General features: G+C 52.9%; 1 protein-coding gene and 1 long non-coding RNA gene across 2 annotated transcripts in view; one reads left to right on the forward strand and one right to left on the reverse strand.

Moving 5' to 3' along the window:
• Positions 1 to 14,909, reverse strand: part of MYO1F (myosin IF) — a 33,645-nt gene that overhangs the window by 575 nt on the left and 18,161 nt on the right. The window contains exons 16-27 of the mRNA XM_049097608.1: positions 12,615 to 12,696; positions 11,441 to 11,547; positions 10,392 to 10,490; positions 10,167 to 10,311; positions 4,038 to 4,152; positions 3,775 to 3,944; positions 2,817 to 2,962; positions 2,341 to 2,487; positions 2,077 to 2,225; positions 1,575 to 1,658; positions 823 to 1,018; positions 558 to 727 (exon numbers count right to left, since the gene is read on the reverse strand). Of these exons, the coding sequence (XP_048953565.1) occupies positions 558 to 727; positions 823 to 1,018; positions 1,575 to 1,658; positions 2,077 to 2,225; positions 2,341 to 2,487; positions 2,817 to 2,962; positions 3,775 to 3,944; positions 4,038 to 4,152; positions 10,167 to 10,311; positions 10,392 to 10,490; positions 11,441 to 11,547; positions 12,615 to 12,696 (1,610 nt within the window). The remainder of the gene's footprint in view (positions 1 to 557; positions 728 to 822; positions 1,019 to 1,574; positions 1,659 to 2,076; positions 2,226 to 2,340; positions 2,488 to 2,816; positions 2,963 to 3,774; positions 3,945 to 4,037; positions 4,153 to 10,166; positions 10,312 to 10,391; positions 10,491 to 11,440; positions 11,548 to 12,614; positions 12,697 to 14,909) is intronic.
• Positions 12,661 to 14,869, forward strand: LOC112666398 (uncharacterized). Its single transcript, XR_003140839.3, has 2 exons — positions 12,661 to 13,377; positions 13,484 to 14,869. It is a non-coding gene; the product is annotated as an uncharacterized LOC112666398 (long non-coding RNA).

The following is a 14,909-nucleotide window of genomic DNA, read 5'->3' on the forward strand; positions in this document are numbered from 1 at the left end:
GGGAGGGAGGGGCGGCTGGATGCGTGGTTTCTCCTGCTGCTGCCTCACACTCTGCCATGTTCTAGACCATTCTCTCGTGCTCATCCCTCATCCTCTCTTTCTACAGGTGCCTGCCCTTCCTCCCCATGATGGACCAGTGAATGATTCCTTTGGGGGTCCCCGTTTACCCACAGAGGGTGTTGCTGATGGGGAGGGCAGCCCAGGGGACTGAGGTAGGAAGGTGGCCCGGGCCAGCCAGACATGACACAGTTTTTACTCACAAGGGGTCTCTTTGAAGTAGGTTCTGGTATTAGCCCCGTGCTTGACAGGAGAGAAAAATGAGGCCGGGGAGGGGGGGATTGGGCATGCTGCTGTGAGGCCCCCAGAGTGGCTGAGGAGGAACCCTCTGGACCCAAGGCCTCCTAGCCTTTGCAGCCACTGGCCTGGAAGAGGGTATCTCTGGTGGGGGCTGGTGGCTTCTGTTCTCCTCCGAAGGGTGTGCAGGAATGGTGGTGGGGGGCGGTTGCCTGGCTGTGTCAGGGCTCTGACTCCTCCCACCTCTGCCCTGGCCCGCATACCTTCCAAGATGATCTCGATGACCTCGTTCACATTGAAGCTCAGCTCGTCCACATCTTGGCCCACATACTGGTACAGCGCCCGGCACCGCGGGCCGTGCGTCCGGGGCTGGGGCTTGGGTCGGCCCACTCCTGGCACCGGTCGCTGCCCCACGCTGCGCTTCCTCTGCATGCTGTGGGCACAGGAAGCGCTTGTCACAGGCCAGATGCTCCCGTGTCCACCCACCCCCACCCCCCACCTCCTGGGCTGCCCTCTCTCCCCACTTACCCGGCCACACCCTGGTCAGGCACGTTGAGGAATTCTGTGTTGTGCTCTGAGGGGGGCCGTGCCCGGGGCCGTCTGCTGGCCCTCAGGGCCCCGGATGGAGGGCCTCGGAGAGGCTGCTGGGAGCCCCCTCCAGATGTGATCTCCAGGGGCAGGGGCCCCCTTCTGCCAGAAGGGGGCACCCCATTGTGGTTCAGGCCTGTGGCAGGAGCAAGGGTGGGAGCATTTATCAGAGTGATGGTAGGAGGATTTGGGGAGCACTTAGCTCCAAGTTCCCAGTCTGAGGGAGGAGGCAGCCAGTCGTATGCTCAAACCAGCATGCTAAGGATTGGCCCAGGGGGCTCTGTAGGGGTAAAGTTTCCTCCATCCTCTTCTGTAGGAGGACTTTTGTGGGTGGCTCTTGGAGGATGAAGAGGAGCTCAAGCTTAGTGGGAATTTGGGAGACCAGAGGAGCAAGGAGCCTAAGCAAAGCCTTGGAAGTTAAGGACGAATTTGTTAAATTGGCAAAATAAGATGTAGCTTGCGCGACAGGAGAGTATAAGAAGGGAGGAGAGAAGAAGTCAGTGGTTGGCTAGGGTTGGCTTCTGAAGGGCTTTGAATATCCAACTAAGCTTCGTCTGTATTCTGTGGAAGACGGGGAGCCGTGGCGAGTTCTGGGCAGAGAACAGAGTGGTCAGCCCCATCTGTTGGCAGCGGGCAACAGATGGCTTTGGTCATGGGGCACACAGGAGGCACGGGCAGACGCGGCTCCTCACCTCTGGGAGGTCCAGGGGCTGCCCGGGCAGGGACCTGGGCTGATCTTCGAGGTTTTCCCTGGGCCATTCCCTTCCTTGTAGGCTCTGAAAGGGGAAAAGAGATGGGAATTTGAGTGGGGACCAGACCACAGCAGGCTCACCCCCTGCTCTCATTGGCTGTCCATAGGCACCGCCCCATAGTTGCTGGAACACCGGCTCTGCCCAATTGGCCCCGCCCCCAACGACCCACCTCATTGGGTCTCTCTGGGCCCGCCCACTTCCGGGGGGCGGTCATTTCTCTGGCCACACCCCCTCCACATTTCCCTCCCACTCATTGGCTACGTCGCTGATCCTGCCCTCTCCGTGGCTGCGTGTCTCTAGGCCCACCCCTCCACGGCCCTCACCGGCTCCCGGCCCGCCCCCACTGGCTCCGCCCCCACAGCCCTGATTGGTCCCTGTGCTGGCCCCGCCCTCACAGGACCCGCCTCTTTGGCTCCGCCCCCCGCGTTCTGCGCAGACTCACTGGAGCTCTTGGGCAGCCCGTCGCCCACGCTGACTGTGAGCGCCCGGCCGCTCGCCTTGAGCACCGCCAAGTCGCCGGAGCCGCGGGAGAAAGTGACGCTGCGGGTGCCGCCTCCGCCCCAGCCCTCCTTCTTCACCCGGAACTGTAGTCTGTGGGGAGAGGAGGAAGCTGCGGGGACGCCCACTCCCAGGCGGGCCGGGGCCGCGGGGCGGGAGAGGGGGCTCTGTGCCCCGCGCAGCCCGAGGACGGTGGCGGGGGGCGTACGTGTCGCTGAAGGTGAGGGGCAGGGCCCTCCGCGCCACCTCCTCGAAGCGCTTGCTCAGGAGGCTGATGAACTCGGTCTTGAAGATGCTCTCCAGGAAGCTGTCGGCGGCGTCTTCTTGGAGGATGAAGAAGTCGTCCTGCCGCGTGCTGGGGGAGGGGTGGGAAGGCAGGCAGGCAGGTGAGGGTGGTAGTGAGGGTGGCAGGACTGACTGTGAGATGCGTCGGGGAGCGTCGGGGGAAGGCAAGCGGGAGGTGACGCCGGTGGGCCAAAGGGGAGCGGTGGCAAGGAGCTGGGGAAGACGGTCACAGAGAAGCGTGGGGTGAGGGGGCAAGGTGCTGCTGGCTCATAGGGATCAGGAGTGTGGGGGCAGGTGAAGGTGACAGGTAGAGCCAAGAGGCTTCCAGGTATAGCGGTAGGTTAGGTGGTCAGAGTGACAGATGGGGTGAGAAGCGGGCAGGCCAGGGCCTGGCCTCACCTGAGGGAAACTCCCCGAAGGGTCTGGATCTCCAGCTTCTTCTTCAGGATCTCACGCACCTGGCCCTTCTCTGGTCCCTTCTTCACCTTCTCCCGGCCGATCATATACACACACTTGGGCGTCAGGATCAAGTCCCTCTTGATGGGCTGTGAGGATGCAGGAGCAGAGCTGGTGGCTGGAGCCCAGAGCTGGGCAACCTGGCTCCAGGGCATCACCCCCAGGCAGGGGAGTGGTGCTGGCAGGTGAGGGACAGGTCAGCTGAGGGTTTTCCTCCATGTGAAGGTATATGAGGACTTACATTACATAAAGAATAGGAGGTTAAGTAAGGGTATACTGGCTAGAGAGGAGTTTCTGGGCCAGTGAACAGGTACACAATAGGTGGAGGTATGCCTGCTGGACATGGGTGCCCAGGTCAGATGAGAGTGTACCTGTGTGCAGGTGTATCTGGGCCAGGTGAAGATATGTCTAATTGACAAATCTACGTAGACTGGCTGAGGGCATATCTAATGGATAGGTGTATCCAGGACAAGTGTGGGTGGCCCTGTGGTCAGGGCTTCTGGGTGAAGCAAGTGTGTAATTGTGGAGAGCTGTGTCTGGCCAGGTGCAGATGTATGTGATGGACAGGTTGGTCTGGGCTATGTGAAGACATATTTATTTTTATTTTATTTATTTATTTATTTTATTTTATTTTATTTATTTATTTTATTTTATTTTATTTTATTTTATTTATTGTGAAGACATATTTAATAACTAGATGTATCTACACTAATTGAATGCATATCTGTGGACAGATGTGTCTGGGCCAAGTGAGGGCATACCTGTGATGGGGCAGGTGTATCAGGCTAGGTGAATATATACCTGTGGACAGGTGTATCTGGGCCAGTGTGAGGGTGTACCTGTGGTGGGGGTGCCAGGCTGGGGTCAGGGTCCCAGACGCGCCCACCTACTAGTGCCTCACCTTGAAGCGGCGGTCGTACTTGGTGACCGAGTCAGCGAAGTCCACGCGTTCCCTCTTGCCCAGGAACTGACGCAGCTCTGGCCGCTCCTCCAGCCCCAGGTAGTCCCCGACGAAGTTCCGATTGATGCTGTTGCGTCTCCGCTCCTTCTTGTTCAGCAGGATGTTGGAAGCTATGGGGACAGGGGGCAGGGAGGCAGCGGTTGTGGCCCGACTCCTCCAAGTCCATCTGTCCCCACCCTGAGCGTCCCTCTGCAGCCTCTCACCTTCCTCCCGCATCTCCTCATACTTCCGGACAGCCACGTGGCGCCTCCAGGCCTTCTGGATGGTGCGGGCAAAGCCATCGAACTTGCGCTCTCGCATCTCCTCCAGAAGGAAGAGCTGGGACAGAGGGAGTGGCAGTGGGTCTTTCCTCGATCCCACCCCGTCCACTTGCTCTTGCTTACGGGCACCTGCACACGTGCTCATACACTATGGTCAAAAAAATCTTTTCCTTCCTCCAAATGACTGAACCCAGGGTTCCCTCCCACTATGGGGCATAAGCCCCTGCATTAAATTAAACTCTAGGCTGGTGTTGTGGGGTTCGAATCCCAGCTCTGCCTCTTACGGACTCTGTAGCCTTGCCAGAAATGGTATAATATCACAGTTTCTCACACTGTCAAGTTATGCACTCATATGTCACCCATGGGAGGTACACCCCAATTTCAGAGATGTTAAAAAAGGTGGACCAATGTGCATCTTAGAGCACCACCAGAATACCATAAATATGACAATCTGCTGCATAGGATTGTGATGTACTTGGAGACTGTGCAGGTTGTAGAGTGTACAACCTGCACAGCCATACGTGCCAGCCTTGGAAAAGAAGCGCCTGCAGAGGGCAGACTTTTGAGTTTCAAGAGTCTCAGTCCAGAGGGCACTTGGGGGAATAAACTGTATTGGAGCAAGTCAGAGTAGAAATGCCACGAAGGATGTCTCTTCACTTAGAATAATAGCAGTGAACGTATCAGGAGGGGAGGCCACTGGATGTGAAAAGTTCTAAACCTACAGTAATAAGAACAACAGGGTGCTGAGCAAAGAATAGAACAACCTATTGGAATAAGATAGATGGCTGGGGAATGTTGTACTCAGATTTAGCGATAGAAGGGACAGCGTCGATCGGGGAAATACCAAAATGGGAAATACTGAAAATAAAATGAGGCTGTATTAAGAAAAATAAGTAGCACTTCACCCAGAGGGATTTGTCAAGTATGCAAATGTCACATCACTGCTAAAAGCCCGGCTGCCTGCTTTGCTGACCAAGGTGGTTGATGATTCCCAGAAACCCCAGGGTTCCCAGAAACTACTGAAGTAGTTCTGTAGATCCTTGGTTCAAGTGCACTTGGGAAAATATATCCTGGAGGGGCGCCTGGGTGGCTCAGTTGGTGGAGCGTCCAGCTTTTGATTTCGGCTCCGGTCATGATCTCAGGGTTGTGAGTTCGAGCCCCTCCTGGGGCTCCCTGCTCAGTGGGGAGTCTCTCTGTCTCTCTCTCCCTGCCTTTCCTTCTGCCCCTCCCCCTGCTCATGCCCTCTCTCTAAAATAGATAAATCTTAAAGAAAATATATATCTATATATCTTGGAGAACTTTTACTTATTTTATTTTTATTTTTTAAAGACTTTACTTATTTATTCATGAGAGATAGATACAGAGAGAGAGGCAGAGACACAGGCAGAGGGAGAAGCAGGCTCCATGCAGGAAGCCCGATGTGGGACTTGATCCCAGGTCTCCAGGATCAGGCCCTGGGCTGAAGGCAGGCACTAAACCCAGGGATCCCCTTGGAGAACTTATAAAGCTGTAGATATTTATAAGTGTTCACGAAAGGTGGGGATCCTCTCACCAGGAAGGAAAACCCCCGACCAAGACTACAGTTTCACGACCTGTAGGGAATAGAGTGGAGTTTCCATATTCCTCTGTTTCTCAGGCCAATATCCTATGGGGTCAGTGGGTCTGTGTGCAAAGCATATCCAAGTAACACCTCCCTGTATGGGGTGTCTGGAGGGCACGTGAGTGCATTCTGGAGTTTGCTGAGAGGATGTCAGGTATGAATAGAGCACTTGCAGGACTGGGGGCGAGCCAGTCAACCGGGAGTTCTCTCTTCCCTTAGCTGTTTAGGGCAGATGGGACAAGTGTCCTGCAACCTCATTATTTCTGCTAAGGGAAGGGGATTCGTTTTCAATTTGGGAAAGGAATCTTCCTGTCTACACAGTTTAAAATCTGTCTCCTTGGGGGTGCCTAGGTGGCACCCTCTCTCTCTTAAACAAATAAAATATTAAAAAAAAATTCATCTCCTTCAAGGGACCTGGGTGGCTCAGTCAGATAAGCATCTGCCTTTGGCTCAGGTCATGATCCCCGGGTCTTGGGATCGAGCCCCACATTGGGCTCCCCTGCTCGGTGGGGAGTCTGCTTCTCCCTATCCTTTGACCCCTCTCCCCCTCATGCTCTCTCTCTCTCTCTCTCTCTCTCTCTCAAACAAGTAAAATCTTTTTAAAAATAAAATAAAATTCATCTCCTTCATGTGCAGAGGGCAGGGCTGTGTGTGCCTGAGTGGGTGAGATAGGCCCCAAATCTCAGCTTATCCTACTGTACTGGTTTGAATAATGCTCCCCCGCAATGTCCACCCAGAACCTGTGACTGTGACCTTTCCTGGAAAGAGGGTCTTTGAGGTCATGCTAGAGTAGGGTGGGCCCTCAATCCAATATGACTAGTGTCCTTCTAGGAAGAGGGACATTTGGAACCAAACACATGAAGGCCATGTGATGACAGAGGCAGAGGTTGGAGCGATCAGGAAGGGCAAGGATGGCTGGCAGCCACCAGAAGTTAGAGAGGAAGGATCTTCGCTGGAGCCTTTAGAGGGAGCAGGGCCCTGCTAACACCTTGATTTTGGATTTTTAGCCTTTAGAAACATGAGAAAATGAATTTGTTGGGTCAAGTCATTCAGTTCGTAGTATTCTGTTACAGCAGCCACAGGAAGTGAACACACCAAGCATGATGGGCAGTGACAGCCAGCAGGTGTGTAAAACATCAAGGATATTTTGAGTCCATGTTTACAAGAAAAAGAATCCAAGTCCGAATCATCCCAATGTTAAGTGCATTTTTGGTTGAGAAAGTCGCCAACTCCATTAGGGTAACTTAATTCCTGGATCTTTGTTTTTTTTGTTTTTTTGTTTTTTTGTTTTAATTCTTGGATCTTTGATATGGCACAGTTGTAAACAGTCATAAAACCGTTCCCATGTTTGTTAGTTTCCTCTGTTTTCATTTTGCTAAAATGATTCTCGGGCACCCAGGTGGCTCAGTTGGTTGAGCACCTGCCTTCAGTTTGGGTCATGATCCCGGGGTCCTGGGATTGAGCCCCGTTTCAGGCTCCCTGCTCGGCAAGGAGCCTGCTTCTCTCTCTCTCTCTCTCCTCCCTGCTCATGCTCTCTCTCTCTCTCAAGTAAATGAATGAAGTCTTAAAAAAAAAAGGTAAAAAATTTAAAATGATTATCATCAAAATCAGTTTTGTCTAGTGCAAATTTTCAGTTTTTTTTCTTACAAATTCTTTTCCACCAAATTTTTCTCTTTGTGAATTTCATTATTTTCAGCCAGTTTATCTTCACCTCAAAATGTGCAGACTGCATTTCTTTGTCAGAATTTGATTTTACCTTATATAGTCTTAGCCAGTGCTAGCTTTGTCTATTTGTTTTTTTTCCAGTGTCACTTTAAAAAAATTTTTTTTAATTTTTTTTTTTTATGATAGGCACACAGTGAGAGAGACAGGCAGAGACACAGGCAGAGGGAGAAGCAGGCTCCATGCACCGGGAGCCCGACGTGGGACTTGATCCCGGGTCTCCAGGATCACGCCCTGGGCCAAAGGCAGGCGCTAAACCACTGCGCCACCCAGGGATCCCTCCAGTGTCACTTAAAAAAAAATTTTTTTTTTACTTTAAAAATTTTTTTAAATGATTTATTTATTAGAGAGAGGGAGAGAGCGGGGGCGAGGAGAGGCAGAGGGGAGAGGAAGAGAGAGTCTTCAGCAGACTGCGGGACTTGATCTCACAACCCCAAGAGCACGGCCTGAGCCAAAAACCAAGATTCGGATGCTCAATGGACTGTGCCACCCAGGTGCCCCTTCAGGGTCAGTTTTTACATGTTTCTTTCCGAGTCGGATTTGGCAAGGTGGATTCTCTGTCCCTCCCATCCTCTTTTTCTAACCCTGCCTCCCTCCTTTCTTTCTCAACTGTTACAAACCGAATCATTCCAGGTGCAGTTTTAGTGATAGGCAGTTTTGGTTTGTGATGCTATCTGCTTTTTTTTTTTAATATTTATTTATTTATTTATGATAGACATAGAGAGAGAGAAAGAGAGGCAGAGACACAGGAGGAGGGAGAAGCAGGCTCCATGCAGGGAGCCCGACATGGGACTCGATCCCGGGACTCCAGGATCGCGCCCTGGGCCAAAGGCAGGCGCTAAACCACTGAGCCACCCAGGGATCCCCGAGCTATTTGCTTTGAATGCAATTCCAGACTGGGGTTTTTTGGGTTTCTTTTCTTTTTCTTTTTCTTTTCTTTTTTTTTTAGAGTGAGAGTGAGTGAGCACCCACATGATCTGGGGAGGAGGGTGCAGAGGGAGAGGGAGAGAGAGTCCCAAGCAGACTCCCCGCTGAGCGTGGAGCCCCCCATGCAGGGCTCGATCACATGACCCTGAGATCATGACCTGAGTCGAAATCAAGAGTTGGATGCTTAACTGACTGAGCCAGCCTGGAGCCCCCCTACCCCCGCCCCCCGCCCCCTGCCTTGACAGACTGTTTTTGTACCTATGACATCTCCAGAGTCTCCACCCCACTGTGTCATGTGTTTGGTTTGGTGAGAAGTCAGTTCCTGGTAGGTTATAGTAACATCAAGGGAACCATCTTGACAAGCTCCTAGTTGTCTTCGAGTCCCTGAGGTGCCAGTAGGGCAGGTGCCATATCACGCAGGTGACGAGGCACCTAACCGGGCCCTGGGCAGGCGGCAGACCTTTCCTCGGTGCTCCGGCTTGGCCCAGGCTGGGGAGCGGAAGATTGGCCCGGGAGTGTGGTGAACCAGCCCAGCTCACGCCGACGGGCCCGCTCCCCATGTACTGCCCAATCCTCGCGTGGCAGCAGGTGGCCAGGCAGGCCCTTCCCTGCCTTTTTATTTATTTATTTTGGAAAGATTTAACGTTTAAGTAATCTCTACTAGACCCAACGGGTTCAAGCTTCCAACCCCGAGGTCAAGAGTTGCACGCCCTACTTATGGACTGAGCGCTGGGTGTTACACTATACGTTGGCAAATTGAATTTAAATTACAAAATTAAAAAAAAAAAAAGAGTTGCATGTTCTGCCGACAGCCAGCCCGGCGTCTCCCTTGGCCCTGCTCTTTGCTGTCTTTGTGACTGTTGCTTTTCTCAACAAACCCAGGTTTATTGAGATATAATTGAGGTATGACCTTGTGCAAGTTTAAGGTGTGGCATGAGTTGGTTTGATCCATGTGCGTATTGCAGGATGATGACCCCCATGGGCTAGCTAGCACCCCACCCTGAACGTAGCTACCATTTCTTGTGTGTGTGTGTCGGGGGGAGAACAGGGACGATCTACTCTCAGCAGGTTCCGAGCATTGTTAACTCTGGTCACCGAGCTGTGGGTTGCGTCCCCAGAACAGACTTGTCCTTGTTACTTAGACTTTTTTCCACCTGGAGGCAGAGGCAGCATAGAGTGGGTGGTGGTGCCCCCAGCCTTTGGTAGAAGGCTGAGAGCTGACCGTAACGTGCCGGAGATATTACTTGTGCCTTGGAGGATGCGGAAGGAGGCTTGTCTTTGATGGATGAGGGCCTGGGGCAGGTTTGGGGATAAGCAAACCGTCACTTGGACGGACCTGAGTCTCAGGCCTGGGGACCTAATGTGTTCAGGAATGAAGGAACAGGAGGAGGTAAGAGAAAGGAGGAGAAAGTATGGAAAGAAGGTGGTGAAAAAGGAAGCAGGAGGAAAGAGAAGGATGGAAAGAAGGAAACGAGGGACAAAAGCCGTTCTGGATAAGCTGTGGGTTCTTATCCCTCGCAGGTGGCTTGTCCCCGCAGGTGGCCATGTATGTCTCCACCTGCCTGCTGGCCACCATGGACTACCCAGCGGATTGGGGTTCTTCTGAGCACTTGCCACGTCCACCCACTGCACAGGGTGCTTCCCGTTTTGTCTGATCCTGACCCCAGTCTGGCAGGGTGCCCACTACTCTCCCCACTTTCCAGATGGAGAAACTGAGACTCGCGGGGTGGGAAGGAAACATGCCTGAGGCCTAAAGTGGCGCCGACGAGCAGGACCGGAGCCCTGGCGGCAAGGCGGGTGTCTGCCCCTCTCTCACACTTACCTGACTCGGGGTTCTTGACAAAGACCTTGGTGCTCCCCATCTGGTACTGGTCTGGCTCCATGTTGACTGCCCGAAGCAGGTGCTGGACCCCCTGGCGCTCGTCCCCTCGCCACTGTGGCCACGTCTCAGGGGTCAGGATGGCGTACCTGGAGGCGGAGGACATGGGAGGGTTGGGGGGACAGGTCCCTGCCAGTGAGGGCCCAGGGCCGGGGCGGGGGTGCCTCACCTCTGCAGGAACTTGGAGAACTGGCGGCGGTAGGCGAAGCCAGCGCGGCGCACCCTGATGTTTTCCTTGAGGCCCAGATACTCTACCTGGTGCTTGACCCTAAGGGGGAAAGGCAGTGAGTCCCCTGGGGGGGTATTCCCTAGTCCCGGGAGTGGGTGGGTGCTGCTGGGCAGGGCTGAAAGGGCAGATGGGAGGCTTGCTGGGTCTGGATTCATGCTGGGGGCAGTTTGGGGGGTGACTTTAGTGCCGGTGCCAGGGGTCAGCCTGGCAGTCAGTTCTGTGTGTGGGGGGAGGGCTCTGTTAGTTCTGTGGTCAGTTCCAGGGTTAATTCTAGGGGATGTGTCCTCAGGTCTGGGACAAGGGCACTGTGCTCGTTCCTGCATTGTCCTGCACTCAGGTCATCCCTGCACTCAGGTCATCCCTGCACTCGGGTCATCCTGCACTTGGGTCATCCCTGCACTTGGGTCATCCCGCACTCGGGTCATCCCTGCACTCTGGTCATCCTGCACTCTGGTCATCCCGCACTCAGGTCATCCCGCACTCGGGTCATCCCCGCACTCGGATCATCCCTGCACTTGGGTCATCCTGCACTCTGGTCATCCCACACTCAGGTCATCCCGCCCTCAGGTCATCTCACCCTCAGGTCATCCCATACTCAGCTCATCCCTGCACTTAGGTCATCCCTGTACTCAGATCATCCCTGCCCTCGGGTCATCCTGAACTCCGGACATCCCGCCCTCAGCTCATTCCTGCATTCAGATCATCCTGCCCTCAGGTCATCCTGCACTCACATCATCCCTGCCCTTGGGTCATCCTGCACTCAGGTCATCCCGCCCTCAGGTCATCCCTGCACTCAGGCCAACCTGCACTCAGGTCATCCCTACAGTCCGGAGGGTCTTGGTCAGCGCTAGGACCCTGGGAGTTCTGCGCTGGTCCTGGGGGTCAGCCTCCATCAGTCTTGGGATGGGTCACACATGACTCCGGGTGGGTTCTGGGAGGCGGGTCAGTCTAGGGGAGAGGCTGTGTGGATTGGTCCAGGGGGCAGTTACCTGCTCTCTTCCCAGTCACGGGGCTTCTTGGTCTCATTGGGTTTGATGCAGCGGATATAGTGGGGTGTACATCTCTTCAGCGTGGCCACCAGGTCATTGGCTTGTTTCTGAGGTGGAGGAGAAGGCAGGGGGTGGTGCACATGAGGAGACCCTTGGACCCTCTCTCCTCCCACCCTGGATACAGGCCCAAGAGACAGAGACCCGTTGAGTGGGGTGGGGGGCTGGCTCCTGGTGAGCCATGGGGTCAGGTGTCCCTGGTCTCTGCATACTTCCATTAGCACACAGCACGGGGACTTGGTATTGTATGTCACCCTGATCCTGGAACCTCAGACTAGGAGCTCTCACATCTGCGGCACTCACCACTTAATCGGACGCATAGTAAGTGCTCAGCAAACGTTTGCTGATGGAGTACCTGAGCACGCAGAAGTACCTGCACAGGACGTTCCTGCCTGTCTTCAGGGGACCACTACTTTGGAAGTAAATAATCATATGTGTGTGTGTATATCTTTGATGTTACATTTTAGCCTCTTGGAAGAGACTAGAAAGGAAATTGTTCCAGGTGGAGGGGATACTGGAGTCAGTGGCATGAGAGACCTTGATGTGGACTGTGGCTCTGCTGTGTAATCTGGGGCAGTGACTATGCTTCTCTGAGCCTTGGTCTCCCCATCCCCCAGGTGGAACTAGGTCCCATATATGTAAAGTGTCCCACGTTTGCCGCCAGCACTGACCAGTGCTCAATGCCTGGTTATCAAAACATTCTTAGGATGGGACACCCAGCTGATAGCAGCGCTATTCACTATAGGTAAGAGATGAAAACAACCCAGGTGTCCACCCACGGAGGAATGGATAGAAAAATGTGGTCCGTCCACACACTGGAAGATTATTCAGTCTTATGTTTTATGTATATTTTACCACAATTTAAATGGTGGCAACCAAAAGACCAAAAAATTATTAAGATGATGGTTCATTTTTGGGTTTAGAGAGTTAGGGGAGAGTTCAAGGAAACTGGTCCAACCTGCCAAGTCCCAGAGCTTAGAGAAGACCCCTGTGCAGCACAGAGGGTGCCAGAGAAGGGGGCGGAGGCCCCAGGACATGCGAGAGATGGATGGAGGGACGAGGAGAGACACACACAGCCCTGCCCATGCCCAGCGCTCCTCCCCTGCCCCGGGCCTACTTTGATCTTGGAGCCAGCAGTGCTGGGGCGGCCCTTCTTGTCTACATCCAGCTTCTCAGGGAAGAGCATCCGGAGGAAGGCCCTAGACAGGACAGGAGGAGTCAGACGTGCAGCCGAACCTTGGGTGCCCTTGCCCAGGGGTGGGGCTGCCCAGGGGTGGGGGTGGGGTGAGACCTAGAGGGCACACTGCAAAGTAGGGCTCTCCCTGATTGGGGGGGCTAATGGTGAGAAGCGGGGAGTTGGTTTAGTCCTTTTGGATCCTTGATCGATTGACTCTGTTGCTTCTGCCTCCGTCTCCAAGCATGACTTGGGTTGCAAGAAAAATAGAACCAAGTTCAGCTCCGCAGGAGCATTTCTTGAGTGGTGCAGCATCTCGGGTGACAGGGGCAGGGTCCCCTTGGAGGAACGATCCCACATGCTCAGGCTCGTGTGTGTGTGTGTGTTTGTGTGCGCGCGTGCAAGGAGATACAGACAAGGGTGCTTTCTGCGGTAGCCCTGGCTGGTGACAGCCATAGATAGTCCCCGTCTAATTGGCCACCAACAGGGAGTTGCTCAGACACAAGCATTTGGTCCGCTCCCAATTCCCTCTCTTATCTCCTCAGTGAGATCTTCCCTGACCACCGTGACACAGAATGAGTGCGCTGCTCAATCCCTACATACCCCGGAGGATGAGAAAGTTCTGGAAGGAGAGAGTAGGGGTGGCGGCACAGCATTGTGACGGTGCTTAATGCCACAGAACTGTACCATCCAACATGGTGAAAAGGTAGACTTTATGTTTTCCGTATCTCAACACAATTAAAAGAAAGTAAAAAAATGAGTGATGCCCACCACCCTCTCTAGCCCTTTATCAACTTCATTTTCCTGTCCAGGGCTTGCCCCAGTGGACACCAGTATCGCCAGGAGAGCTTGTGGAAGCACGGACGGCTGACTGGGTGCCCACCTGGCCCCTCTGGAGTTTCTCATTCACACATCCGGGCTGGGACCCAGTCATTTCTAACGAGTTCCTGGGTGATAGCGCTGCCGCTGGTCCAGGAACCCTACTTTGAGAACCAAGGCTCTGTGCTTTCCAGTATCAGCAGCCCCTGGTCACAGGTGGTTATTGGGGCCCTTGAGACTTGGCCTGGCCAAATCATGATGGGCTGTGAGCGTTAAAATGCGTACCAGGTTTCAAGGAGTACCACAGTGTGGGGGACGAGAATGCAGTTCATTCATTCATAATTCATTCATAGTCATTCATTAGTCATTTTTATATGCCTGGCATGTCAAAGTGGTATTTTGGGTCTATTGGATATAATGTCACCTATTCACCTTTTTACTTTTTTTTTTTAAGTTTGTTTATCTATTTAAGTAATCTCTGCCCTTCTCTAAGGTGGGGCTCGAACTCACGACCCGGAGATGAAGAGTTGCATGCCCTTCTGACCAAGCCAGCCACGTGCCTCTCACCTTCTTACTTTTTAACTGTGCTTATTAGGAAATTTAAAATTATGCATGTAATGGGAATAGGGGTCTACTGCAATTTGGCATGAGGGGATCTCTCGGGTGTAATGCAAATGTTCCCAACTAGGTAGTGGTCATGGTTGCTCAGCTTGATACATTTCCTAAAAATCAGTTCTGAAGTTGGGCACATTTCATGGCATGCATATTGTACCTGAAGAAGGTACAATAGTTTTATTTTATTTATTTATTTTTAAAGATTTTATTTATTTGAGAGCGCTAGCTGGATGAGGGGCAGAGGGAGAGGGAGAATCTGACTCCCCGCCGAGCAGCGAGCTCGAGGCAGGACTCGATCCCAGGACCCTGAGATCATGACCTGAGCTGAAGGCAGATGCTTGACCGATTGAGCCACCCAAGGGCCCCAAGAAGGTTGTTTTAAAGTCATGATGTGACTTTATTTATTTATTTTTATTATTATTTGTGTGTGTGTGTGTGTGTGTGTGTTTATGATGTGACTTTAAAGCTTGGATTCTACATGGACCGGGATGTAACAGCGCTGCTCTAGATCACGGAATTTCAAACTCAAATGTGCACGTGGTTCTCGAGGAGGCATCAGGGGCAACTTGTTACAATGCATATTCTGATTTAGTAGGTCTAGGGTGGAGCGTGAGAGAAATTCCGCATTTGTACCCAGCTCCGGGGATGCTCGTGTTGCTGGTCTGGGAGCCATAATTTCAGCCTCTTATGGACCACTGTCTTATGACTTTTTTTTCTTTTAATAAATTTATATTTTATGGGTGAGTCTTATGACTTTCATGCAATGCTGTGTTCTATTTGCCTTTTTTTTTTTCTAGTTCAATA

Source organism: Canis lupus, chromosome 20, assembly GCF_003254725.2.
Source record: "Canis lupus dingo isolate Sandy chromosome 20, ASM325472v2, whole genome shotgun sequence".
NCBI lineage: Eukaryota > Metazoa > Chordata > Mammalia > Carnivora > Canidae > Canis > Canis lupus.